The 26,198-nt window shown below is 43.2% G+C and overlaps 2 protein-coding genes across 5 annotated transcripts in view; one reads left to right on the top strand and one right to left on the bottom strand.

Annotated features, from left to right (window-relative positions):
- Positions 1–12,336, top strand: part of MFSD2B (MFSD2 lysolipid transporter B, sphingolipid) — a 39,395-nt gene extending 27,059 nt beyond the window's left edge. For both annotated transcript variants that reach the window (XM_083856469.1, XM_083856470.1), the window contains 4 exons: positions 5,075–5,184; positions 6,711–6,854; positions 8,623–8,799; positions 9,794–12,336. In XM_083856469.1, the coding sequence (XP_083712595.1) occupies positions 5,075–5,184; positions 6,711–6,854; positions 8,623–8,799; positions 9,794–9,851 (489 nt within the window). In that variant the 3' untranslated portion in view covers positions 9,852–12,336. The remainder of the gene's footprint in view (positions 1–5,074; positions 5,185–6,710; positions 6,855–8,622; positions 8,800–9,793) is intronic.
- A 4,943-nt stretch (positions 12,337–17,279) lies between these two features.
- LOC310906642 (WD repeat and coiled-coil-containing protein) lies at positions 17,280–25,728 on the bottom strand. 3 transcript variants are annotated; one of them, XM_083856071.1, is made up of 6 exons: positions 25,680–25,728; positions 25,243–25,360; positions 24,978–25,016; positions 21,185–23,054; positions 19,640–19,757; positions 17,280–17,866 (listed from the first exon to the last, which is right to left on the bottom strand). In XM_083856071.1, exons 4-6 carry the CDS (start codon positions 23,033–23,035, stop codon positions 17,595–17,597), a joined length of 2,241 nt encoding a protein of 746 aa, XP_083712197.1. In that variant the 5' UTR covers positions 23,036–23,054; positions 24,978–25,016; positions 25,243–25,360; positions 25,680–25,728; the 3' UTR covers positions 17,280–17,594. The 3 variants fall into 3 exon arrangements, with proteins under 3 accessions (XP_083712197.1, XP_083712195.1, XP_083712196.1); XM_083856069.1 differs by lacking the exon at positions 24,978–25,016; XM_083856070.1 differs by lacking the exons at positions 24,978–25,016; positions 25,680–25,728 and having other exon boundaries at positions 25,243–25,376.
- Positions 25,729–26,198: the final 470 nt, after the last annotated feature.

Consider the following 26,198-nt stretch of genomic DNA (forward strand, 5'->3'; position numbering starts at 1 on the left):
ATCATTATACCAAATTTCGACAGATTCCAAGTTTCCAAGGGAAACTTTTGAGAAACGGATTGATGCCAGAGGGAGGTCCCAGTTTATTTAAGAATCTGCACAAGTTCTCATTTGAAGTTCTCAGAACTAAGCCTCCATGAGGTTTTATAAATTCAGGTCTGAATTGCCTCATGTTGACAAGTTCCCCGTTGTGTAAGGCTTGTTTTGTCTTTGTTATATGGTGCTGAGGTGTCTCCATTGGTAATTCAGTCCCACAGAAGGAAACAAAAGCCTGTTACACACCCTCTCTAGGAGTATCCACATCCCTCTGAATAGGGAGGGACAGTTATTAGTGAAGTAAAGAAAAAGGTGACCTACCTGAGAAAAGAAATCTAGTTTAACTCTGACACAGCTCTGCAAAGCCAGCTCAGTGAGCCTGCCCTTGTCACTGATGGATTATTTTAAGTCCCTTACTTAGTGCAGACAGCAGCAATTTTCTGTCATCATCCTTGGTGAGTTATTGTATAGGCCTGTTCCTCCCCATTTTCCCCCTGTTTACCTTCAATTACTTATGAAAGAGGAAAGAAAAATTGCCTTGTGCACAACAAAGCGGGAGGACTTGAAAAATCCAGCCCAAAGCTATATGTCAAAATCTGAACAAAGCTGAAAAATTTAGGTCTGGTGACAGTTAATGAATAGAGTTGAACAGTTATAATTTTTGGAATTAAAAGCTGTGTTGTAATGACTTCCAGAGAATCAGAAGTAACTTTAAAACCCAAGTTCCAAATATGCTGAATTGTTATGTGTTTTGAAGTAGGCATCTGGAATTCAAGCCCCATCCTTATTTCTTTTTACCACTTGAGCAAAGAGAATTGCCAAAAGTAGTATTGGCCCATTGACTAGACCTGGGAATGCAGATTTCCTCCTTAGGAAATCTCCTCCTCTGTCTACTTGGCCACAAAAAATGCCTTCTTCAACCAGCTTGGCTCTATAAATTTAGTTTTACATGACTGGAAATCCTGTCAGCACCTCTGTAAACATGGTTTAACTTAATTTTACAGTTGAGTTGCTTGACTGTTATGGTCTAAGTGGGGGATGGATTGAAAAAAAGCCACCTCTCTGTTTCACCTTGTAGACATTTCTCAGGGGACTCAGTGTGTGCTCAGTGATGGATTTTGTGTCTGACAATGCATCACAGGAGCTTTCTACCCTACCACCTTGTGTGATCTGTGCAACTAATCTGTACTCTCCCACTATGAAATAAAAGCACATCGTTTAAGGCTCCCAAGTTTGTCATTGGGGAATATTCTACTGGAAGGGAAGGAGACAGGGAAGAAAACAGTTGTTGTTTTTTTTTTTCCTCTAAAACCTCACTCAGCTTTCAGGATGAACATGTGATTAGAAATTTGGTTTCCTGAAAAAAAGTCACAGTGCTCCAGAATAATTTTTTCCTGTTAAAGTGATTCCATGTTGAAGAGAGCCCTCAAAGAGTTTAGAAGTGGTAGATAAGCAACAAGAATCTTGGGTTTCTTCCACTGATATTTCTCTCTTTTTAGCCATTCCTCCAAAAGATGTTACCAAAAGTCAAACTACTGATTAAGTATCTCAAGTTCCTAGAAGCTTAAAACCTCGAATTTCTGGAACTATCAGGAATTATCCTGCTCCCAAGCAGAATCCTTGATAGCATTCTTCCCACAACAGGCTAGAAAATATTATCTTCTGTTTATTTCCTTCAGCTTCCACATGCTATTTTCATTTAGATGTCTCCTCTGTCCTCAAGGGGCAAACACTGAAGTTACACTCAGTAAGTCTCAGCTGGTGACCAGAGGTGAAGTTGTCATGAGAAATTTTAAGAGGTGTGGCATCTTCTTGGTTCATAGTTTTGGCAAGGTGTCTAAAAACAAAGATGGCTCTCTCCCATGACTCTAGCTTCCATCCTAGCCAATAATATCTTTTGGCTGTAGGTTTTGCAGGATTTAGTAAAAATAAGAGCACCTCCTCACAGATATGCAAATATTTGGCATTTATGAGCATTGTGCAGCATAGAAAGATGCCTTTGGATGAGTCCTGGCTCTGCAGCCCCATTTCCACTCTCCTATCCTGTTTCCACTCACATCCTCCCTGCATCTTTTCCTGATTTGCCCTTCATAACATGCTGCTGCAGAGACCAGTTCCACCTTCAGCATCCCAACAGGGTCACCTTGCAGAGCACTGTCAGGGAATGGATGGAAGGCAGGGGATAACTGTAGAATGTTGTTCATAACTCAGAGGGCAGCAGCCCTGTAACAAGGGAGCAGATGCCAATAACAGAGTATTTGCTTTACAAGTCAGAAAGAAGGAGCTGCATTAGCTGTTTATTGCAATGGGAGCACTGGCCCCATGACTGTGCTGCCACTGCATGAGCAAGACTTTAGGGCATTGTAACCTCAGTCCTGCTGGCCCTGCTTCTCTTTCTCTAGGAAATTACAATTACAGTGATTATTATTATCGATCTAGAATTTTGTTTAAGTGCTTTGGTTTCTGAGTGGGTGCCCCATGTGGAGCATAAGGCAGTCATAAAATTGCTTATAGACAACATAAAATCTGATATTGCTGGAGTGCTCTCTTGTGGTGAAATAACGATTTTGCCACAACACTGGGCTAATGCAAGGATTAGCTGCCTGTGCTGGGAACTTGCAGTCAGGAAAGGTTATTTTCTGCCTCCTTAGCTTGGGAGCAAATGCTTTAGATGGGAAATGCATTTAAAACATAAACATAATGGATTAGACTCCAGGACTCCCAGAACCACTTATCATACAGAACTGTAAATAGCAGTGCTTAGGGGAATCACTCTCTGTGAAAGCTCTTCTCATACCCTCAGCTCCCAAGCTGCACGTATAGAGGATTGAAACACTTAATGTTAAACTAATCCCCCATCATTAAAAAGCCCTGTAGATAAGCCCCTGGTTCTGGATTCTTCTTGTGCTGCTGTGCCTGTGGTTCACAGGCGTGGGAGATGGAGCATGTGACAGGCATAGGACAGCTGGGCAGTAGGCATTCAATCAGCATTTTAAAAAGTGGATTTTCAGTCCTGTAAGCCCATTGCTTCAAGCTGAAGTTGGAGAAATCTAGTGACTATGACTACTGCCAGAAAACAAATCCCAAGCATCTCAAATTAATTTGGTTTTGAGGGTAACCTCTGTGGCTTGTCATGCAATGTCATGAGTGGATCCAGCTGTGGGGAGTGGAATAAACCACTCTGACTTTTGGGTTTAGTTATTGCTCAGTAGGTATATGGCTTTTAAGTGGTGACTGAAAATGAAAGCAAATTCCTCCTCATTCAAGACTGAAGGTGATCCGTGAAATGGTATATTTACAGTTTAAAATGACCGCTGAAGTCCTGCCACTCCCCTTGAAATGCAATGTGAGGATGTTTTAAGGCATTGCCTCTAATAGTAAATAGTTCCACTGGCCTAGAATAGAAATGGACATTTGGCTATCTCTGTTATTTAACTAGCAGAAAAACCCACCCCCCAGCTGATTAGAAATCTCCAGAGAATTATCAGTGTTCATGGATAAGGGAAGAGCAACTGACAGTGTCTAGCTGGACTTGCACAAAGCATTTGACACTGCCCTGCATGACATCCTTGTCTGTAAGCTGGAGAGGCATGGATTAGGTGGATGGACCACTCAGTGGATAAGGAATTGACTGGATGGTGGCACCCAAAGAGTTGTGGCCAGTGGCTCAATGTCCAAGTGGGGACCAGTGAGGAGTGTTATCCCCAGGGGTCTGTATTGGGACTGGTGCTGTTCAACATCCTTGGCAGTGACTGTTTTCTGTGGCAGGTTTTCTGTGACACTGATGTGTGTGTGCAGGTGACACTCTGGGGGGAAGAGATGCCATCCTGAGGGGCCTGGAGAGGTGGGACTGTGGGAACCTCATGGACTTCAGCAGGGCCAAGCACAAGGTCCTGCACCTGGGTCAGGATGATCCCAAGCACAAAAACAGGCTGGGCAGTGAAGGGATTGAGAGCAGCCCTGAGGGGAAAGAAATGGGGGTTTTGGTTGACGAGATGCTTGAGATGACCCAGCAATGTGCACTTGCAGCCTATAAAACCAAATGCTTCAAAAACAGGGTGGGCAGCAGCTGAGGGAGGACATTCAGCCCCTCTGCTCCAGCTCTCATGAGACCCCTCCTGCCATGCTGCATCCAGCTCTGGGACCCACAGCCTCAGAAGGTTGGGGACCTGCTGGAATGAGTACAAATGAGGACCACAGAAATGATCAGAGGGTTGGAGCACTTCTATGAAGGCAGGCTGAGAGAGCTGGGATTGCTTAGCCTGGTTAAGAGGAGGATCTGGGAAGATCTTCGAGCCCCTTCCAGTGCCTAAAGCAGCTTCAAGAGAGCTGGAGAGGGACTTCCTACAGGGACATGGCTTTAAACTGACAGAAGGTAGATTTATATTGGATACTAGGAAGAAATTCTTTACTCTGAGGTGAAGAGGCCCTGGCACAGGCTGCCCAGAGAAGATGGGGGTGTCCCATCCCTGGAAGTGTTCAAGGCCAGGGCTTGAACACTTGGATGGGACTTGGAGCAGCCTGGTCTAGTGGAAGGTGTCCCTACCCATGACAGGGGGGCTGGAATGAGATAATCTTTAAGGGTTTCATTCAAACCAAAACATTTTATTATTCTATCTAGCACAGTTTGGGAAACAACCACTTTAGGGCTCTTCACAAAAAGTATTTATATGGCCATAGGTCTTTTGGAGACCATGAATGTTTAGCACTGTGAACGTGACCAGGGTCTGTGAGTTGGCTTCAAGACTGGTAAATAGGCTCTTGGGTCTGTTTAATTTACCAGTTCAATTGTAGCCTTAATACTGCTAACAGAGACAACATTCCTATCACTTGTCCTACTTTTCTCCAACTATTCTGGGTAGTTAAGTACGGATTGTCTCAGGGCTTTTTGGAAATTCAATTTGACCAAAATATTGAAGTGTGAGACATTGCTCTGTGTGAACTGTTCTGTAACACAGTCTTGTATTTTGAAAGGAACAATTTGTGTAGCATTGAGCAGTGCATGCTGTAACTTAGATATAATGCTTTTCTTCTTCAGTGGATGATTCCTTTTGCAGTCATGCTAGTGACCATTCCAAACCTGATCCTGGCTTACTTCGTGGCCTTCATCTCTGGTCTGAGCATTGCAGCATCTCTTCTGTTGCCATGGTAGGAGAATTTTACATTTGATGTGGGAAATGAATGTATTTCTGCATTAGATGTATGTACTACTGCATGGAATTTACCTTTAAAAGAGGCAGAATATGGCAAGAGTCACTTCTTCCAAGAATCTTTTTTTAGTTTTATAGTGGATGCTATTTGCAGTGATGTGACTTTTGTTGCCCTGTTATTAACAGACTACATTTACTTTAACTGTAGCTGCTTTTTGTACATGAGAGTATGTAAATTATTCAATAATCTAACTAGCTATACAACATGTAATAACATTGCTTCAGGAATCATGAAGTTAGGCAAATCAATTAATGCTGAGCAATTAAGAATGTAGCAGAGGAGACATAATGCAAACTATGTCTGACCTTACTTTTTATAAGGGCATGTAGTTATAGAACATGGGGTAATGGCCTTAAACTGAAAGATGATAGATTTAGATTAGGTTTTAGAAAGAATTTATTTACTCTGAGGGTGGTGAGGCCCTGGAACAGGTTGCCCAGAGAAGCTGTGGATGCCCCATCCCTGGAAGTGTCCAAGGCCAGGTTGGATGATGCTTGGAGATACTTGGCCTAGTGGAAGGTGTCCCTGCCCAGGGCAGGGAGCCAGAATGAGATGATCTTTAAAGTCCCTTCCAACCCAAACCATTCCAGGATTCTGTGTATCCCTGCTTGAATAGTCCCTTGTTATAGATCAAATACACAAGATTATGATTAAAAGAAACAAAGAATTCAAGGTCTTTTGCTATTGAAGACTTAAAATAAGTGGGGAGAAACAACTCAAGGATGAGTATGGCAGGACATTTCCTCTTTGGATTAAATAATTGTTACTGAGAACACATTAACCAGAAAGCAAGACCATTGCTGAGAACACTGTTTTTCATAACTTGTTTGTACAATGCCCTGAAAACTCCAAGAGATCATGAAATACATAGTTTGAAATTAGTTGTCAACTATGTAGGCTTTTCTGCACAGAGGGTGAGAAGACCTTTCTTTTTCCAACAGTAAATGATTACATATATTGGAAATAAAATGTCAATAAGAATTAACATTCAAGCAGCTTTCATTCTCATTCCCCATTACAATTCAGTCTGTTTAAAATAGAGAGAGAAAAGGTTTCATTGGTTTCTGAAAATGTTGTTACCTTGTCAAAAGAGTTATTTCAGAGAGCAACTATTCAGACATTCAGAGTCTCTTGAAATCTTAAGAAACGTGTGGGGGGGTTGTTGTTCTTTTATTCATATCATAACTTTTGATTGGAATGACAGGCAGACTAGAAAATTCTGTCACCTCTCAAGTGTTTGATGATTTTTCAGTGATTTTCTACACTGTAATATGTGGCCATGCTTTTCTTACACACTTTTTGCTCTCCTTTCCAGGAGCAGAACCTTTTGAACTGGATTCTTTCATGTGCATGGCCACATCAATCAGCTTAAAAATGGAGGAGGGCTGTTCTCTATTTCATTAAGTTTAGGCTTTGAAAAGAAATTTTGGCTTGAGTTTTTCTTTTATCTTGCTCACTCCTAGGTCAATGCTGCCTGATGTTGTTGATAACTTTCGCCTGCAGAATCCCCATGGGAAAGGACATGAAACCATTTTCTATTCTTCTTATGTTTTTTTTACCAAGATGTCAGCAGGAATTGGCTTAGGAATTTCTGCAGCAGGACTGGAGTAAGTAACACTGTGTTTCCACTTAGTGGATCTACTCTGAAAGCATTCTGAGGTTACAACACAGTTAATTGCCTTCACACCCTGAGCCTGAAAGTGCCAGCAGCTCCAGATGGCTGACCACTAAAGACAGGATTGGTGCCATCTAGGCCAGACAACTGAGCATTAAGTTACTTGCCCTGACATGGTTCTGTTCAGAAAAATCTGACTTCCCTTCAGATTTTCCTCTTTTCAATTACTCATGTAAATTTAAGTGGCTCATATGAATAAAGAACTAAACATGAAAGTGCAGCAGATGAAAGTCCCCCACAGGTGATAGAGGTGCTTTGTGCATTCCCTGTTGTACCTGGACTATTTCTATGAGCCTGTAAGACTTTACATGGATTTGAGTGCTTTCAGCATGAAATGATCACCAATTCCTGCATGGTTTTGGGAAGCTGGATACTGATCAGAGTCAGGAACAGCCTTTCTCACAGCTCTGCCTGTCACCTAAACTGCATCACTTTAGGAGAGGGTTTATGGTCTCTTTCCACTATGTCTTGTCTGGTCTGACCAGACAGGTTGAGAAAGTGTCCAGGCATCTCCTGCCCTGCCTTTGTGCAAGACCTGGCAGAAAGGGCCTGTGCCTGTCCCTGCTACAGCACATAATAAATACTCAGAAGAGAAACCTAGCCCTCAGCTCCAGACTAGGTTTTGGTAACCACTATGTTTTGCTTTGGGGCCTTGAGCTGAAATTGCTAAATAACAGGCAATGCTTGGCTGAACATTTTGGGCTTAGGAATTTTAGCTGCTTATTGCTAAAACCCTCAAACAATTCGCTGTTCCCCAATTAGCCCCTTTTCAGTTGCATTCCAGTTGGGTCCTAGCAATTTGCCAAGGCAGATGTTTGTGGGAGAACACAGAAGACAGAGTGATTCCAAATGAGCTGTAGCTTTCATTAGGTGGATGTTCAGAGGAAAAACTCATTCCACAAATTGGGAATAGGAATTTGGGTATATCAGCAGTTGTGGGGCTGCATGGAAGCCCTGAATCAGTGAAGTGTGTGTACCTAACTCTAAGCACTTGAGTAAATTTGTCTATCTTGAGATGAGTGCTTAAGTGTGTGTTTAAATTAAAGTTAATTATTGCTGTTGAAATTGGTCAAATTGCTTGCATGCTTTTAAAGCAGAGCTTGAATACTTTGCTGAATATTAATAGGAAACACACAACAGATTAAATTCACAGAACCACAGAATGGGTAGGGTGGAAGGGACCACAGTGGCTCGTCTGGTTCCAACTTTCCTTGCTCAAGCAGGATCATCCCAGAGCACAGGGCACAGGATTGTGTCCAGATGGTTCTGGCATATCTCCTGTGAGGGAGATTCCACAGCCTCTCTGGGCAATCTGTTCAGTGCTCAGTCACTGCACAGGAAAGAAGTTCCGCCTCCTGTTCAGGTGGAACTTGCTGGGCATCAGTTTATTTCCTTACATGAGATTCCACAATCGTTTCTTTGAAAGTATGCAAGTAATTTGACCAATATCAACAGCAATAATTAACTTTAATATTATATATAATAACAAGAAAATACAGAGGTAATGCAGTTATCTGAAGTTGAGCATTAAAATGAGGCTGAAAAACAATTTGAAATGTAGTGAGGAGAAAGAAAAAAGAGAGGTGTAGAGAATATGGGAGAAAAGTCTTGAAGAGTCAGGGTGGGGAGAAGGAAGCCTTTGCTGAACAACAGCCTTTTAGCTTTGGACAGAGGCACATCACTTATCTCTATTTCTTTAGGTTTGCTGGATACAAGCCAGGGATATGCAGACAGTCAGATAATGTGATCCTCACACTGAAACTCCTCATTGGAGCAGTCCCTGCCATCCTCATCCTTTTGGGTTTATTTATACTCCTTTTCTACCCCATCACCGAAGAAAGTCGGAAGGAAACAAAGCTTGCCCTTGAAGAGTTAAGGTAAGTTTGGACTGGCAATAAAACAGCAGCAACACCCCACAGCAGCTCTTAATGATACTGGGAAAATTATTATTGTAAGGAATCCCTATATTCTTTACAACAAAATGAAACAACCTGCTCTTAGTGAAATTATTAACAGAATAGTACCATGACATGTTCCAGCATCTCTTTTTTGTAGTGCAGTAAAACCTGCTGAGAGGACCATTTATCAGAAATTTCAACTGCTCTATTTTACATTTTCTCTGGAGTGGCTCACAAAGCACTATTGTGGTACATTGTTTCAGGCCAGAAATGAGGAATATTCTGCATAGATCAAATTTGTGGGGGAAATGTGAATAGTTACAATTTACTTTTATATGGAAGAAAGTGGTATTGTTGACTCCATTCTTGGTGTTTATGGGATACAAGAAATATCCAAACCATTTAGAAGCGTAGGCAGAAAAGATTGTGGGAGAAAAAAAGAGGTCAGCTTTGAGCTATTCTTTCCCTTTTTACTCTTTTCACTCTCCTTTCTCCTTTTTCTCCCTCTCCAAGGAAAATCTTGTCTAGCTCAAATTCATCCAGCTCTGTCAACTCTTGAGGACATACATAAGGACAGTCCTAGCAGACTGATGGATAAAATACCAAAAAAATAGGTTGTTCTTTTGTCTTGATTTTATTATCCCAATTTACTGGGATTGGAAACTGATTTCCATGCTAAAGGGTCAATTCCAGAACCTAAGCATGGGTGCCTGGGACCAATTCATGCCCTAAAATATCCAAGATATGTGCATGGGGTTGGCAGATACGGCAAAGGCTTCTGGGCAGACTGGAGGGAACGGGGTCAACAATCTGAAATGGGAGTGGTCCCTCTGTTCAGGACTTTCAGTCATTGTCCAGAACAACTACACCTTGCTGGAGGATCTCAACTGTTTGGGATTGCCAAACTCAGCTTGATTAGTCAGCAGTGAAAGCCAGAAGTGTGTTCATGTAACATTTGCTCTGCTTTTACCAGGAGGAGCCATCAAAGCACAGAGAACTTGGACAGACACGAAAAGGACACCTCTGTCTGAAAGCTCTGAATGCAGTGGCTTTCCAAATACAGTGGCTTTCCACATCCCACCAACAAACTGTGAGAGTTTTCCAGGTCATTTCTCTGCTCACATTTTATCAAAAAGGACAAAGGATGATTCTGACATAGCCAGTAGTGAAATCAAGAGAGGACACCATTGTGCAAATATGCATCTATCTCCATGCACTGTGCTAAAAAAGACATTACACATGTTCAGAAATGCAAGCTATTGAAGACTTGGGTTTGGGGGTTTTTTTGGTTGTTTTTTCAATGATTAATGGGAAGCTGTGATCTTGTCCATGGAGGATTTAATGCATTTGTAACTTAAAGTAGAAAAAAGAAAAGTGTGAATGTGACCAGAGAATTTTTGAAGGTTCTGCACTGGAAAATACTCACAAGGGTTATTTTGTCCAATTTATGATGCTCCATCAAAATATTAACTCACAATATACTTCACCCTTGCGGGCTGGGGTGGATTTTGAGCACAATCTCTACCTAAAACTTGCACACTATTGTGTTTGGAAAGCACTTGGGAACCTGAATTGTACTATATGAAGTTAAGATTTATTTTGTTTTGAAATTAATCAAATCACTGATGCAGACATATTTTGAGGATTTTTTTCCATTTTTCTGAAGGAGATTTTGAGGTAATCAATGTTTATAGATTCTATAAGAAATAGAACCCTGCGTTTCCCATTACTGATGTTTCTTGGTTCTGAAACCTGTAAACTCATCTCTGTCAGAGAATGAGAACTTAAAATTTTCAAAATCAACATTTCCCCTCAGGATATGAAAAATCATATTCTCTTCCAAAAATCATGTAATTCAAATTTCTTTAAATGTTGGCTTTTAAGTAATCACCATGCCCATTTCTCACATTGTGTAGGCTCTTCGCCTCACAAAACACCATGGCATGGGTATTAATCTCAGCTTGCACATATTTTGTAATAATGAGGCTACACCTGCCTTTTAAATGGTGATTTTTTTCAGTCAGGGATGTTGTCGTGCTTTAGATACATCATCTCATTTCTACTATACACTGTTTTACACTGTTGAGCACAGTTTTTAAATGAAAAACACACCTAATCTCAGGCACCTTCTGGAGTATTGAAGCTCAGACCTCTTCATTTTTGGCTTCTGTGGTCAGTGCAGGTTCAGAGATCTCCAGAGACTGGCTCCAAGCTTAAGCTAAAATGATGGGACTCTGAAGACATATTTAAATCTGGAAGGGAGAGTGAGGAATTCAAGAGGTTTGTTCACCTTGAGGAAAATAGCACAATGCAAGACAAGACATGAATTTCACCCCACTGCCTTCACTGTGTGACTCTCTGAGTGCCTTTTTGCTGTACCAAAGTGCCTTTGGAGGACAGGCTTGCTGCTGTTGGGGAGCACCTGGAGGAAGTGGTCACCTGTAATTTGCTCAGGGCCACCTGGGAAGTGGCTCACAGTGCTGGGACTGGAAATTGGGGGAGATTTTGCTGAAGGACACTTCAAATGGCAGGTAAAATCACGTGCAACCACAGAGCGTCTCATTAAGTTTGATACTGAAACCTTGTCAGGCAAGTTTGTAGTCAAAGGCCTTATGAACTGTCCTAATTCCTCAAAGTGCTTAGTTTTGAGGAGTTTCTAAGGATATATTTTGAGTGTGTGTGGGTAAGAGTTAACTGCATTTAAGATTTCTGTTGACTTGCCATCTAAGGCTGGAGGGTTTTGTTTTCTTCCTTGTTTCAGTTTTTGGACAAACCAAGATATGTATGCCTGAGGCATATGTGTTTACAACAATAAAAACCATAAGCCTGTTTACAATTTTGAGTCTGATGGAATTTGAAATAGGAGATTTAAAGCACTTTGAAGTAGGTAAGTTATGTAGCAATATCACATAACTCCAAAACATCACAGAGAACAGTTTGGGGCATTTGATTTATTCTGTAATATTTGTGTATTTCTGAATAGTCATGTTTAAAAATAACTGGAAGGCCCAGTCAAGGCTGTTAATGTTTTTTAATAGGTTATGTTTTCAGCTGCTATAAATCTGTAGCTACAAGGCAGTAGGTCCTTGTCAGTTTATATAAACTGAATACTTAGCCCAGTGATAAAAGGGCTGCAGAAACTGCTGGCTGGGATTGAGTGGAGCCATTTGAATGTGGCTTAAGATATTATTTCTAGATCAGTTGTGCAGTTGTCTCTAAAATTGCATAACACCCAGTCAGAACTCAGACTCTTGGGAGGTAAACTTGGTTGATTGTAAACTGTTTTCTTATTCTCCAAAGAAACACTGTGATCATTGTCTCTCTGAAATGTACTCAGTCCTCACTTTGCCTATGGTACCAGCAATGGGAACTGCCAAAAGAAAAAATAAAGCTTTTGTAGATTAAGTGAAGCAGACTATTTTTATTTTTTGAAAATCTTACTATTTTATTTCATTATGTGAAGTATAATGTTGTAATTTTGTTGAGAAAAAGGCTATATTTTTGTAAGTCAAAAGAATGGAGGATTAAGTGTAGGGTAAGATGATTTTTGTAACTTCCTTTTCTTAGGGTGCAATGTTGGTGCAGTAAAATGAAAGAGATTTATGTCTCTTGTTGGTTTTAAATGATGTGTATGCCTTATGCATGTTCAGAACATGTAACTGAAACTAGCAAATTCATATGTTGACAAGCATTCAGATTAAATGCTAATCTATTGTAAACCTCTTGCCTTCCTGCTGATTGCAAGTAACGGGGCCAGGTTTAATTCCCAGGGGTTCTCCTTCAGGTAATGTCCAAATACAGCAATAAGAATATGAGAGATTGAATTAAACCAGCTGGGTGCATAAGGGGCAGCACTTGCCCACCTGCACACAGGCAATTCCAACAAATAGGGGGAAGAAAAGAGAAGGATAACAGAGTTATGTGTCACTGGGTATTGCTCTGTAAGCCAAACCATGTCCAATTCCTTGTCCTTGCTGAAATGTAGTGAGGGCAGCCCAAATTTTCCATACTGGGCTGGTTACTGGCAGTCAGTAGTTGAGCTGGTCGCCGGTCATAGAATCATGGAATCCCTACAGTTGGAAAAGGCCTTTAAGGTCATCAAGTCTAACCATCCACCCAGTCTTCTCTTCCAGTTTCATTGTTTTTCCTGCCTAACAACAATGCTGACACTTTCCAAGGTGACCCCACCTCCCTGAGAGTTCCTGCTGGTGACCAGGTAATCCCATATCCGAGCTGCTGTTCCCACCAGGCACTGATGGAGGGGGTTGCTGTCACCACCAGCTGTGCCTCTGTGCTCCCCTCCTGCCTTACTGTCCCCTGCCTGCCCCTGGGCTCACTGACCGACCTCGGCTGAGCTGGATTAAATCCCTTCTGCCGAGTCCCCCACTTGGACAGGTGGACATCCCCTCAGACATCTGTCCCTGGGGAGCCCCCAAAGGCTGGGACCTTCTGGGTCAGGTCACTGGGTTTTCAGGAAGGGCTCTGAAGATTTGAGTACTAATTCCTTAAGTCACTCCTGAACCTTACAAGGATTGCTGCTTGATTGAATCCCTGCTGCTGCATCCTCTCATCTTTATTCACCTTCAGCATTCCAAGCAAAGTAGTTGAAGAGGAAAATGTTTTAAAGTAAACTCCTTTTGATTTCAGAGTTTGTTTCCAAATATCACTTGGTCATTTACTTCTCTGCTTGCCTTTCTGGGCTGTAGGCAGAAAACACAGAATTAAATTAATCTTCTTGAGAGGAGGAGTTTCCAGCAGGGAAGCTCAGCTCCTTTCAGACCTGGTTCTGTTGTCCAGCTGTAAGATGAAGAAGAGGGCAAGCTAGCTCAAAGTCCCATCCAAAAGATTAATAGCAGTTTAGTGGTCGATCATATACATCATACGAATTTCATATAATAGTTATGTAAAAACAGTCTCAAAGTTTTACAACAGCCTTTTCCTTAAGAAATCTTCTAGACTGATAGGAAGCTCAGTTGGACTCACACAATGGGTGGGTGGAGGAGGGAATTTTCTTTTCATGCATTTTAACTGATTTTTTTTTTTAACTTTCTGCAATTCCACAGTTCAGATACTCAGCAAGAGTGCTGAGTATTATGGTTACAAGAACACGTATATGCTGTAAGCTTAAAGTATGAAATCAGATGGCTTTCACTTCACAAACACCAAACCTGCTGCTAAAACCAGATGCTAACCCACTGAGAAGCTTCATTCAAAAGATGAAGCAGCAGCATCTGTCTGTCCCCAAGGCAGAGGAAGAAACTTTTTGCTACATAGCACCAGAGAATTTACAGTCTCTGAAGACACAAACTGGCATGGCAGAGCCAAACAAAGAGAGAGCACCTCTAAGCTGTGGCACTTTTCAGAGTGGTTGGGTCCTCAGTACCACCTCAGAGACATTATAGAGCAGCAGCCTCCAACCCCAGCTGGAGAGCAGCAGAACAGCTGGACGGTAGGGAAATGTGTGTTAGCTCTGGAAGTGTGGAAGCAGAAATAAACCTTATTTCCTGATCTGTTTCTTACTCCAAATGATCTTAGATGAGACTATGAATTTCAGCTACACCATTTGGATGTCTATCCTTACTTTTGCTGTGCTCTGCTGTAGATGGTGAGGAAGGATTGTTCAGGTCTCATGGAATTGATGATGATTGTTTGCTCAGCTTCACTGATAAAAACTTTGGAGGCCCAGCATCCATCCCCTACCAGCCTGTTTTTGCTGATGTACATGGAATCATCCATATTCAGCAAAGGATCAAAAGGATTTCCTTTGCACCTTAGTGTTCTCCATCATGAAATTTCATCTGTTTTACCTAGAGGATGTTTTTGTCTGCCTAGAGCTTGTCAACATGATGATGTAACAGGTTTACATTGGATGAGAGGTTCCTGTTCAAAGTGGCTGCAGCCCATGAGGATTTAACTTCCCTTGTGTTTCCAAAGTAAACCCACTTTTTGGTCACCTTCAAAGTCATGGAATAGAATCTGCACATTTCCACATCCAGCAGGTTCAGCAATTCCCACAGTTGCTGGCTGTGTTGGGTCGTGAGTCTCAGTGCACAGAGGTACCTGCTGACATCAGTGTGGGATGGAGCAAAACTGCAGCCAGCCCAGACTCCTGGCAAATTCTCACCTGTGTTGAGCTGGCCAAGCAGAGGGAATGGGCAACTCCAGAATTCCCAAAGGGATCTGTAGGGATGAAAGAAAAGCCGTAAGAGAAGAAGGTTCCTTAAAATCCCACGGTTTTCTCTGAAGGATTCTTGGATTAGGCTTGGTACTTCTTCAACTATTTGGGCCTTCTTTTAACATTCAGCTTTGGTGCAGATCATCCCATAAGTTTAGAAATGGTGTTTTGATTTGAAATAAAGCAGCCCAGAAAGGAAATACTTGGGTGTGTTGGTTGACAAGAAGCTCAACATAAGCTGGCAATGTGTACTCAGAGTCCAGAAAGCCAAATGTGCATCAATGTGCTTTCGTTGTGCCAAATGTGTCCTGGGCTGCATCAAAAGCAGCATGGGCAGAAGGTGAGGGAGGATCCATGTGAGATCCCACCTGGAGTCCTGTGTCCAGCTCTGGGGCCCCCAAGATATGAAGGACACAGACCTGTTTGTGTGAGTCCAGGAGAGGCCGTGAAGGTGCTGTGAGTGCTGGAGCAGCTCGGCTCAGGAAACAGGTGAGAGAGCTGGGGTTATTCAGTCTGGAGAAGAATCAGGGCAGGCCTTAGAGCTCCTTCCAGTGCCTACAACAGAGCTGGAGAGGGACTTTTTACAAGAGCCTGTGGTAATAGACAAGGAGGAAATAGCTTTGAACTGAAAGAGAGCAGGTTTAGTTTATGCATTGGGAAGGAAATATTTTCTGTGAGGGTGGTGATGCACTGGTACATATTGCTCATAGAAACTGTGGATGCTTCATCCCTGGAAGTGTTCAAGGCCAGGCTGGATGGGCTTGAAGAAACCTGGTCTAGTAAAAGGTGTCCTTGCCCACAGCAGGGCTTGGAAATAAATGATCTTTAAGGTCCCTTCCAACCCCCATGATTCCATGAAATAAGCAAGTCTCTTAACATAGGAATTTTATTCTTCCAAGATTCCTAGGATGATATTTTAAATGCAGCATTTGTCCACATGCACAGAGCACACCATGAAGAACCAGTGCAATCTGACCATACTATAAACAGATTTTAGCAAGTGTCTTGCCCTTGCTGTGTCTGCTCCAGTTACCCCACACAGCACTGCCCTGTGCACAGGCAAGTCCTTGGTGCTCACCTGGAGAGCTGGAAGAACTCCACAGGTCTGTTTGGTGCAACCTGAGATTGAGCATCTTCTGGTGGGAGACACTATCTTTTGTCAATCTAACACAAATAGTAACAATTCCAAAATAAGCAGCTGATTTTTATACACTGGCTACATAACAAAATTACAGAAGCACCATTTGAGGCATGAGATTCAAGGTCAAGGTGTTCTGCAGAGCCAAGAGCATTCAGCTCTGACCCTCTCCTCCCATGGGTTAGTGGGATGTTGGAACCAGGAACAGGCATGAAAAAGGACTGTCAGGCTGCTGTGAAGAAACATGGACCATTCCCAGCATCCAGCCTGATTTGACCCATGCCCAGTGCTGAGGTTTCAGTGACTTTCTGGTAAGGACAGGTGTAACCATGGTCCACCTTCTGACCATTTCTGAGAAGAGATGATTGTTATATAAAGGATTGAGCCCACAACTGCCAAGTTATTTCACCTGTTTTCCTCCTCTCCTGTTCATCAAAAGCTGGAACTTGTAGTTTCACCATCCAATACTGAGTGCTCTGCAGCTTTTATGAGTGTTGTATCTCTAATATTGTATTTTGTGGATAGATTTCTTTTGACAGTGGCTAAATATCCAAATAGGGAATGAAAAAAAGAGATTATCTTAGTCCCGAGACAGCAATTCTATAATCTAGTTGCTTGATGCCTTCTCACACAGTAAGTGCCACTGTGAAAGCCTGATAAACTGCTTAATGTTATCATGCTGTGATTTTATGGGGAGCAATCTTGGATTAGTCTTTTCTTCAGTGCTACAATCCATGTTATATAAACTTGTACTTACATAAACTTTTCTAAATTTCCCCTTTGCATTTTCTCTCTCTCTCACTATGAAAGCCCATAGAACATTTTCTTGTGTCAGACTTTAATTGGATGTTCTCACCAGAAAAGATGAGACACACGGCAACCATTCCCCCATATCCACAGAGATGGAAGCAGAGAGATGTTATGGGCAGGTACAGCAGGGGAAAAGGATCTTGCTTCCCCACAATATGGATATTTCACGTGATCCTACTTTCTCCCAAACTCCATGACCTTACCGTGGTGCTTACACCAGTGCAAACCCAGGTGCACTTCTGCAGACACTGCTTCTAAGTAACACCAGTGTAATATTTCAGGCTTTGGCAGAAGAGAGGAAATGAGGGACAATGCAGCATTTTCAAAGATTTCTTTATTATCCAAGTTTACTATTATCTAAAAACACCACTGTATTAAAGACCAAGATGGAAACTTGAGCTCAGAAACTTGTAATAATGCATTTTCAACCTCATTTGTACTGCAAGAGGCATAGTTAAAAAACACTGCTCAGTATAAAAAAAAGTTAATGTTTCCAAGGATCAAATAAATAATTTACAATGCAACAAAAAAATTATAGAAATTGTACAGAGATTTGAGACTGTTGTTCATAATTTGCAGTCCCATACCATACAGTAAACATAAAAAAGCCTCCCATGATCAGTGAGGCATTGCAAAACCACTTGTCAAAAACTACATTTTATTGCTGGGCTGTTCTGAAGGGCTGACGCCATCCAAGCTCTTGGAGGAGCAGTCCCTCAGGACTTCTAGAGAACTGGTGATATCCAGGCTTTCAGAAGAAGTGGATCTACAGCCCTGTGTGGAACTGATGATGTCCAGAGTTTTAGAGGAGCGGGCACTGTAGCCTTTTGCAGTGGCATCTCTGATGAGGATCTCCTGTGTGGATGTAAACGTTAACGGGATGAAGCCCTCACTGTCCGCTGTGAGAACGATCCAAGAGGAACCTGTGAAGACAAGCATGTGGCTGCTGATAAATTCTTGTGTAATTAAGGTATGTTGAAGGTAAAAAACCAGTTTTCTTCTAGAATTAAATGCTTCTGTATATTCACACATTTATAGAAAAGAAAAGGTATGAAAAGATACAGGTTGTACAGTCTCAAAAATAAAGGACACTTGGAAACTGTGATGGATTTTGCCACTTGGAGATGAGACAATAATAAATGCACGCTTCAAATGAGGAGGAGGAATGAAATTCTGAACAGAATTCATAAGCATTCACACTTGGTTTTAATTAGGTATTAATAAGCTACTTCACAGTGCTAAAGCTGTGCAGACACTATAAAAAGCAGAGATTTAGTAAATTAAATGACAAATTAATGTAATAAAGACAATTTAGAAAGTGCTTTTATTATCTAATTTCACTACACTTAATTCCAACAAATACAAAGAAGAAATACTTTAGAATACTGTACAAACCAAACATCTCTGGTCCATTTGCTATTTGACTTCATTCCTAGTTTTTTTCTTTACTATTTGAATCTAAAACCCTGACTTCTACCAAAACAGATAAACCAGAAAATTTTTATACTTTTATCCATTAAGCTGATGAAGTAAGAAAATAGAGCTCATGAGGGGTAAGGGAATTCAGAGAAGTTTCCAGCTGTTTGTAAATTTACATTATGTAACTTTACATCACAAGTAAGGTCACAAGAAGATTGTAGCTTAAAAGCACACAACCCTCTAATCTTTTAGCTTAATTTGGACCAAACTGGAAAATCAATACAACTCAGGATTTGAAAATACCATTCCTACTTGGCATCTGTATATTTCAAACAGACATATTCCATCAACAATTCCTTAGGAGAACTAAAAGTAGGACAATGGCCAAGAACAGCAGCCTTAGGCTTTGGGATGGTTGCCCAGCGACCTGCAAGCAGGCAGAGAGCAGACACAGGGGGCAAGTAGATGGATATAGCACTGGGAAGAGCTGTAGTAGTGAGAAATCATATCCCAAAGTGTGTTTTCTACCTCTGCCCAGGGTGAGACGCTCAGAATTGACAGAAACACGGGCACATGGGATGGGCATGGCATGAACTGGTGACAGCAGAGGAAAACAGCAGCAAGAGAGGCACTTTTCTTCACAGAAAACCTGATGTGAAAGGCACTGCTGATGTACGGAGCTGCTTCTGTGCTACAGGATCTCCTAAAGCAAGACTAGATGCTGGACCTACAGATTCAAATATAGAACACTGTACTCCCAAACCACCAGTCAAACCTACCCTCCTTGTTACTCAGACTTCTCTCTATAGAGCAGCTGAAAACAAGTAAAACACTGGCTGAAAGCAATTTTCCTGTGTAATTTGTTACTTGATAAGGGGCATCAATATGTAAGCTTGCTCTTTTTTTTTTTTTTTTTTACAATGCAAAGATTCTTCTCAGTCAAAGAAGATTCAGAGAATTTTTACATTATTAAAAATAAGGGCAAAATTTTATTCATCTTCCATTCTTTATTCCTTGGGTTTTTCCCTGGATGGAATATTCATATTGCTATTGCTCACTAAGAATGACACACACAATCACAGAATGGTTTAGGTAGGAAGGGACCTTAAAGCTCATTCAGTTCCACTCCCCTGCCATGGGCAGGGACACCTTCCACTAGACCAGGCTGCTCCAAGCTCCATGCAACCTGGCCATGGGACACTTCCAGGGATGGGGCAGCCACAGCTTCCCTGGCAATGTGTTTGAAGTGTTTGTACTCTTGGATAATCCCCACATACCGTGCTGCATTTCTACAAGGGAGAGGTTGAATATCTGCTGGACGATGTTCAGGCGCAGTTTGCCACCACAGAGGAGAACGGCCCGACTTTCATCTGCATCACTTCTGGAAAGCTGCTTCTGAAAATGCAAGAAACGGTCATTAGCTACTCTGATGTATAGTTAAAACGGCATTAATCAAAACAGGATCACAGATGTGTCTTCAGTGGCGTCATTTACAGAAAGTCAAATGCTACACACATTCAGGCCTGTTTGCAGGATTTGTCCTCTGAAGTCTCAGCTGTCAAAGTGCTGATGAGTGAGTGACAGCAGCAAGGAACAGTGTTTATCCAGCACATGTCAGAACAGGAGAGAAAATCAGGCACTGCTGCTGAAGAAACCACGAGCTTCACCCACAGCACAATCCTCATCCTCATTCTTCCATCTGTGAGGGACATTTCCCCAGGGAACTTGTAAACCACAGGCCTTCTATCCCCACCTTCTCCCACCCATCCCTGATCCAAAACTTCAGAAGTGAGAACTCCTGCTCGTGAATGCTGGAGACTCACAAGTCAGAAGGGCTTATCTGTCTCACCCCTGACCATCACTGCCCCAAGCCTTAAATTCAAAAAGCATCTTCAAAGAATATACCCAGTTGGACAGAGCGAAGCATTTTTAAAATCTGTTATTAAAATTATTAAATGTTTACAATGGGAAACAGCGGAGAGAGTGAGAGAATATAATCTAGAACTTGAGTTCGATGCTACAAAAGTTGGTAATGTTTTGCAATAATAAAGCTTAAAAGTAAGAGCTAATTGAAAGGAAAATGGCACTTTAAATTACTTTGAATATTGACTAAGGTTTATGAATCTGAATTCTAGAAATGACACAGTAGATCTCTGCCAGGTTTTGATAATCAGGTAATTTAACCTTTTTAGCATGAGATTTGCAAGAGCAAATCTTTCAGAAAAAAAAAGTGTTTTTCACATGAAATTTCACTTTAAATCCATTTTTAAGCTATGTTAATGGAATTATCTATTGTGTCCCTAAAGGTCTCTTTCCTCCTTGGAAGGTGCTCTCAATGCTAATTAGCAACATTTCTGTTTCAAAGCCAAGGCAATTTGCCTTTGTTTCAGTCTCCATTATTTTAGTTTTCCTCACAGGAGAACGGGATATCGATACCAATTCCCACACATGGAAACCTTCACTTGTCTAAATTTCTATACAGAAAGCTTTAGAAGTTGCCTAGGAAAAGCATTCCCTTCCTACAGCTCTATAAAGGGCTTTTATTCTGCAGCTGGGCTGTGACATGTGGGTCCTCTGGAGTCCCAGCAGCCTTGCTGCACAGCTGAGGAGTTTGGTCCAGTGTGAGGTGGGGACAGGGAGCTGCACATTCCTGGATATCCCATTGCTTTAAAAACACTGGAAGCCCGCAGAGTAATGAGATTTATAACCACATATAACCACCTGCAGGAACAGGATGGAAATCTAATCCTACTGACTGTTACTTGAGCTGAAATACAGCCATAAACAGGCTTCACCATTAAGGCTTCCAATATTAAAATTACCTGGCAGGTGATGTTAATAAATGAGGGTTCCTGAGAAGACGGGTACACTGGAAGATTTCTCTTCCCAGATTTTAGCAGCTCAGTTAATTCAGAAAGATGGTGCTGCAATTCTGCGAAGTTACCAGACAATTTTTCCACATTTTTCAAAAAGTAACTCGCCTCCTTCTCACTGAACAGGTTGTTCTTGTAAGAGTTGGGTATTTTGGAAGCTGCCTCAGGCTGCCTTTTTGGGGACGTTGGCTTGTTGGAGGCGTTAGACAGTGCCACGCTCCGATTAACCGGCTCAGCATCCAGAGTCTCGACAGTTGGAGGAAAGTTCATGGAAATCTTTTTGTCTTTGAAGTCGCTGATGTTCAGCACCAAGTTTTGTTCATAACCAGGACTCTTGATTTCTTCAATGAGTTTCCTTCGGCTTGTAGGGGACTGAAGGGCAGAGCGATCTGGTATGAGGAGCCCACGGCTGAGAGGGTGGACATCTCTAGAGGGGTCATGAGTAATGTTGGAAAGGTTCAAACTGGAGCTGCCATTAGCTGACACTGACTTTGAAGGACCCATTTCAAGTATCAGTTCTTTAATCATCAATCGGATCATGTATTTGTCTGATCTTGAAGAAGGAAGAAAAGCAGGGTCACTGAATTTTTGTTTTCCAACCAGTATCAGTAACAATTTATTGGTCAAGAAGCACAAGCCCTTTGGCTTCTCGCTTTTCTCCAGCTGAATTTGTTGAATATTGGGCAAATTGGATGAAGTCAGTGAATAGACTAAGATAACATTACAAGTATTGGAGGCAACAGATACAGTTTGAGTTTTGGAGTCAAAAGCCATTATATCAGGAACAAGAATGCCTGGAATGCTCACTTTTTTGGTAGAAGTAACCTTTCTTTCAAAAGTCACCAAGATGAGGTGTGAGGAATCTTGGCCACTTCCCGTCAGGTAGTCCTTGGGCCTCAGGTGGAGGAGAGGGCTGGAATCAGCACCCTGCTTGCTAGAAAGTATGTGAGTTAGATCCACAGGAGATGTAACTACAGACAAGGGCTTCTCAGAGTCCAGTGACTTCTTCCCTCCATCCAAGGAATACTCTTCCTCCCCACACAAGCTGGACTGTGAGGGGAAGGACTCTGTTTCAACGCTCGATGGAACTTCGAAGGCAACACCAGCATTTAAGCCACAGATCTTGTCCAGAGGGAGCTCGGTGGCAACAGCAACCTGTAAATTCTGCGTGGCCTCCACGGCACAGATGTAGCCTCCCACATCAAAGATTGGGCAAAACGAGCAAGCGCTGAGTGTTTTCTGAGCATCATCCCAAATGTAAGAGTGGAGGGCACTGCCCACCCCCACGACCAGGCGGTTTCCCTCCTTGGTCCAGCAGGCGCAGTGGATGAGCCCACTGCCCTTGATGTCCGCGTTAATCCTGGAGTTGTCGAGGTGGACAGAGGGCAGGACGGAGGCGTCCCTGGTGGTCAGCACGGCCAGGACCTCCCTGCTGGGGTGCCACACGCAGCCCTGGGGCAGCACGGGGTAGGGCTCGCTGATGTCGCAGAGCTGGGACACCAGGAGCTTGTTCCTGTCGGGGCCGTTGAAGCAGAGCTGCCAGATGGTGATGTGCTTCTTGTGCTGCACCGCCAGCAGGGCCGGTGCCTCGGCGGGCCCTGGGCCCCAGTACAGCCCGTGCACGTGCTCAAACTGCCCCACCACGCTGGAGTCGCCGAATTTGGGCTCCCCGTCGTGCAGGTGCAGCGCCGTCAGGATCACCTGCTTGCCGTCTGTCCAGGCCAGCCCATGCACGGGGTGGATGGCCTGGTGTAAGGCGTTGAGGCCGGTCCGCAGCAGCTTCGCCTTCCCCAGCTCCATCGCTTTTAGAGGGAAACATCTGCACAGAGCAGGATGAGAAGGAAAAATAAGTTATTGTGGAGGACAGAGGACAGTACCTGGATGATTATATTGAGCTTATGATGCTGCCAGTGCTGGACTCTTCCTTCTAGTGAAGTCAATATACACATAATGTTCACCTACGTTTAATTGCCAACTGTGGGCCTGGTATTTCTGGATCTGAGAGATTTTAGCCTGCTAGCAGCTGCTAACGTTTTCCCAAAGAAAAATTTCTCATGAAAGCTTCTTCTCAAAACAACCTTGGCAAACAACTCTCCTTTTTCAAACAATCTTTCTCCAGGTAGTGTTTTCTGTTTCTCTAGTTAACCAATGGCATTAGAGAGGTGTCATTCCTATTCATCAATCATGTTAAGTCTGTATTGGAACACCTTATAAAAGGTAGTAAAAATTATACAATAAAGCCTTTTTTCTATGCTCTTTGCCTTCTGAAATATTTGAACTCTCTCATCTTTCTTTCCTGTCTTACGACACCCAACCCAGTAATTTTTTTGTTTATGATGTTTCCACCACAAAATGCAATTTTAAGAGAAAGAAACTTTGCTGTTTCTATAGGCTTACCATCAGATTTCTGCTGCATTTTCATCACAGGTCCTTTCCTTCTAATCAGCAATGTGCTGTTTCTCAGAATATTTTCTAATTACTTCAATATCAACAATTCTCAAGATATTGTTGCTCACTCTCAGCCTCCTGGAGCATTTGTGGTCAGCTGCAGTAATCCCTTACAAGTATAACCAAGCATAAATGTATTATCTACAAATCTGATCCTGTATTAAGCGTGTGAGAATGAGGCATTTGGATGGTTATCCCAAAAGCTCTCTGAGAAAGCAAATACAATTTTGAAGAAAGTTAGCACAAAAGCAGATTTTTCTGAGGAAATGAAAAAAAAGAAAAGAATTTGAAAAAGGACATACACCAGGCATCAACACTTTGGAAAACTTCAGGATTTGACACAAATTTCTAGTTTTTGAGCTGTAAACATCTCTATTCTGTGAACAAAAGCCAGTTCAAAGAAATTAATGGTTTCCTAACTTAAGAACTCCACACAATTTGGCTCAGATGTAAACCCATAGCACAGAATGAGTTGCAGTTTTAGCAGGAAACAACGAACACGAAGGAAATGACGAACAAGAAGGAAGTTTTTTGACAGTAAAAACTGTCAAACTGAAAGAGTTTATCACAATGTGCAGGGCCTGGCACCACTCAGTATTTTAATTATTTGTGGATGACCCTAAACTTGCAGGAAGAGGATTGCAAGAATGGATTTCAAAGATTGAAAGTTATATTATAACCAAAGTAACTTTTTCTCAACTTAATAACAAGTGAAAAATAATATACTTAGTGAAAAAAAAACCCAAACCACCAACTTGGATACCTCTCCAGAAATAATTCCCTAGGTAGAGATATAGCAAAAAAGGATCTGGCTTACAATGAATCACAAACTGAATATTTCAGTAATGTGAGATATGTTACCAAGTGAGAATAATTCATCATGGAATGTTTTAAGAGAGATGGAGGTAAACAATTATTCTTGCCAGGTAAGAATAATGAATTCTGGAATGTTTTAAGAGGGATGGAGATACACAAAGGAAATCACTGCCTCACTTCCTCACTGTTAACGGCACTTCCCCTGAACCTACTTTTTGAGTTCAAGGATGATGGAAATGCTCAACAAAGCTAAGAGATCAGAGAAACACAGGAAGTGGGTTCTCTGTCTGGAGAAGACTGTGAGTGGGAACTTGAGAACATTCACCAGCCCAGACACAGAACATCCATCCACTGTTCTCTAGGTATACTCTGGGCAGTGCACGATAATAATAATCAGCTGCATTTCAACAAAGATTTAGGTCAGCTATTAAGGAAAAATTCTGACTATATGTGACAGCTAAGCATTGAAGCAGGTTACCTTGGAGAGGAGGGGAAGGGACTCCATGAATTTCATAATCTGTAAGAGCCAATTAAGGAAATGTCTGTCAGGGATAAGTTTAAGTACACTGAATCCTGCCTCACAGGAGAGCACTCACGATACTTCCAATGCAACTTCTCCACCATCTACTTGGCCTCTTTTCTATAACCAACCTCAGTCCTGTTAAGCAGCTCCCAGCTCCAGGAAAATTAACACTGGATGTTTGCTGTGCTCAGAACCCCACACACTGCTGGGCAATACTCACTGATGGCAGGGAGATGCAAGATCAGGTGCCCCATAAGACACTAAAAGATGCTAAAGCCTCCTGGGCCGTCTGGAGAGACTCCTGTGTCACAAGGGGCGTTTGCACTATCCCAGCGGCCCTGGAAAGGCAAAAAAAGCAAGAGACCCACTGGCCAATGCATTCCTGTGCCCAAACCCACACCGCCTCCTGCAGCGCCCGGCCCGGCCGCAGCTCCCCGGGCAGGTGTCACAGCACATGCCGGTGCTCGGCGACACGCGGTGCCCGTCCCAAGCCCAGGGGCAGAGGAACTCGGGGCAGAGGAACCCGGGGCAGAGGAACCCCCCAGCACCGAGCAGCGGCCCGGGGAGCCCGACACCCCGCCCGCCCGCGCCGCCGCTCCCTGCGTGGGCCCGCCCGCACCGCTATTCCCCGCCCGCCGCGGCCCCGGCCCCGCTCACCCGCCCTGCCGGCGGCCCGGCCCGGCCGGCTCCGCTGAGGCGGTCCCGGGGCCCTGCAGCCCCGGCGGCGCTGGGCTGTGGCGGGCACCGCCTTCCCGCAGGGCCGGCCTCCCCTCCTCACCCGGCCCGGCCCAGCACCGCCCGGCCGCGGGGGGCGCCAGCGCCGCTCCCCGGCCCGGCCGCTCTGTGACTGCGGCGGCGCCGCTCTATGGCCCGGCAGGCGGGGCCCGCACGGGGCGGGCGCCTGGAGCCGCTGCCGCCCCCGGTCCCCACAGCGCCCCTGAGAGGCCGCGGGCGCTGAGCTGAAGGCGGGAGGTGGCGGCGACGCACGAATCTCAGGGTATCCCCAGCTGGGAGGCACCCACGAGGATCATCGAGCCCGGCTCTTGTGCGCAGCACACCCCAAGAATCACATCGTGTGCCTGAGAGCGCTTCTTCAGCTCAGGCTTGGTGCTGGGACCGCTGCCCTGCGGAGCCTGTTCGAGTGAAAGGGTGAAGAGCCCTTTCCTGATACCCAAC

Source organism: Zosterops lateralis (assembly GCF_965231275.1).
Source record: "Zosterops lateralis genome assembly, chromosome: 3".
NCBI classification, from domain to species: Eukaryota; Metazoa; Chordata; class Aves; order Passeriformes; family Zosteropidae; genus Zosterops; species Zosterops lateralis.

Bases quoted from the DNA above. Each gene is read 5' to 3' on its own strand.
- LOC310906642 (XM_083856069.1), bottom strand. From the start codon at position 23,035: ATGGAGCTGGGGAAGGCGAAGCTGCTGCGGACCGGCCTCAACGCCTTA. The intron at 19,758-21,184 runs GTAATTTTAATA...TTGCATTTTCAG, and splicing joins TTATTAACATCACCTGCCAG to AAGCAGCTTTCCAGAAGTGA. The intron at 17,867-19,639 runs GTATGTGGGGAT...TTGTCTTCACAG, and splicing joins CCTTGTAGAAATGCAGCACG to GTTCCTCTTGGATCGTTCTC.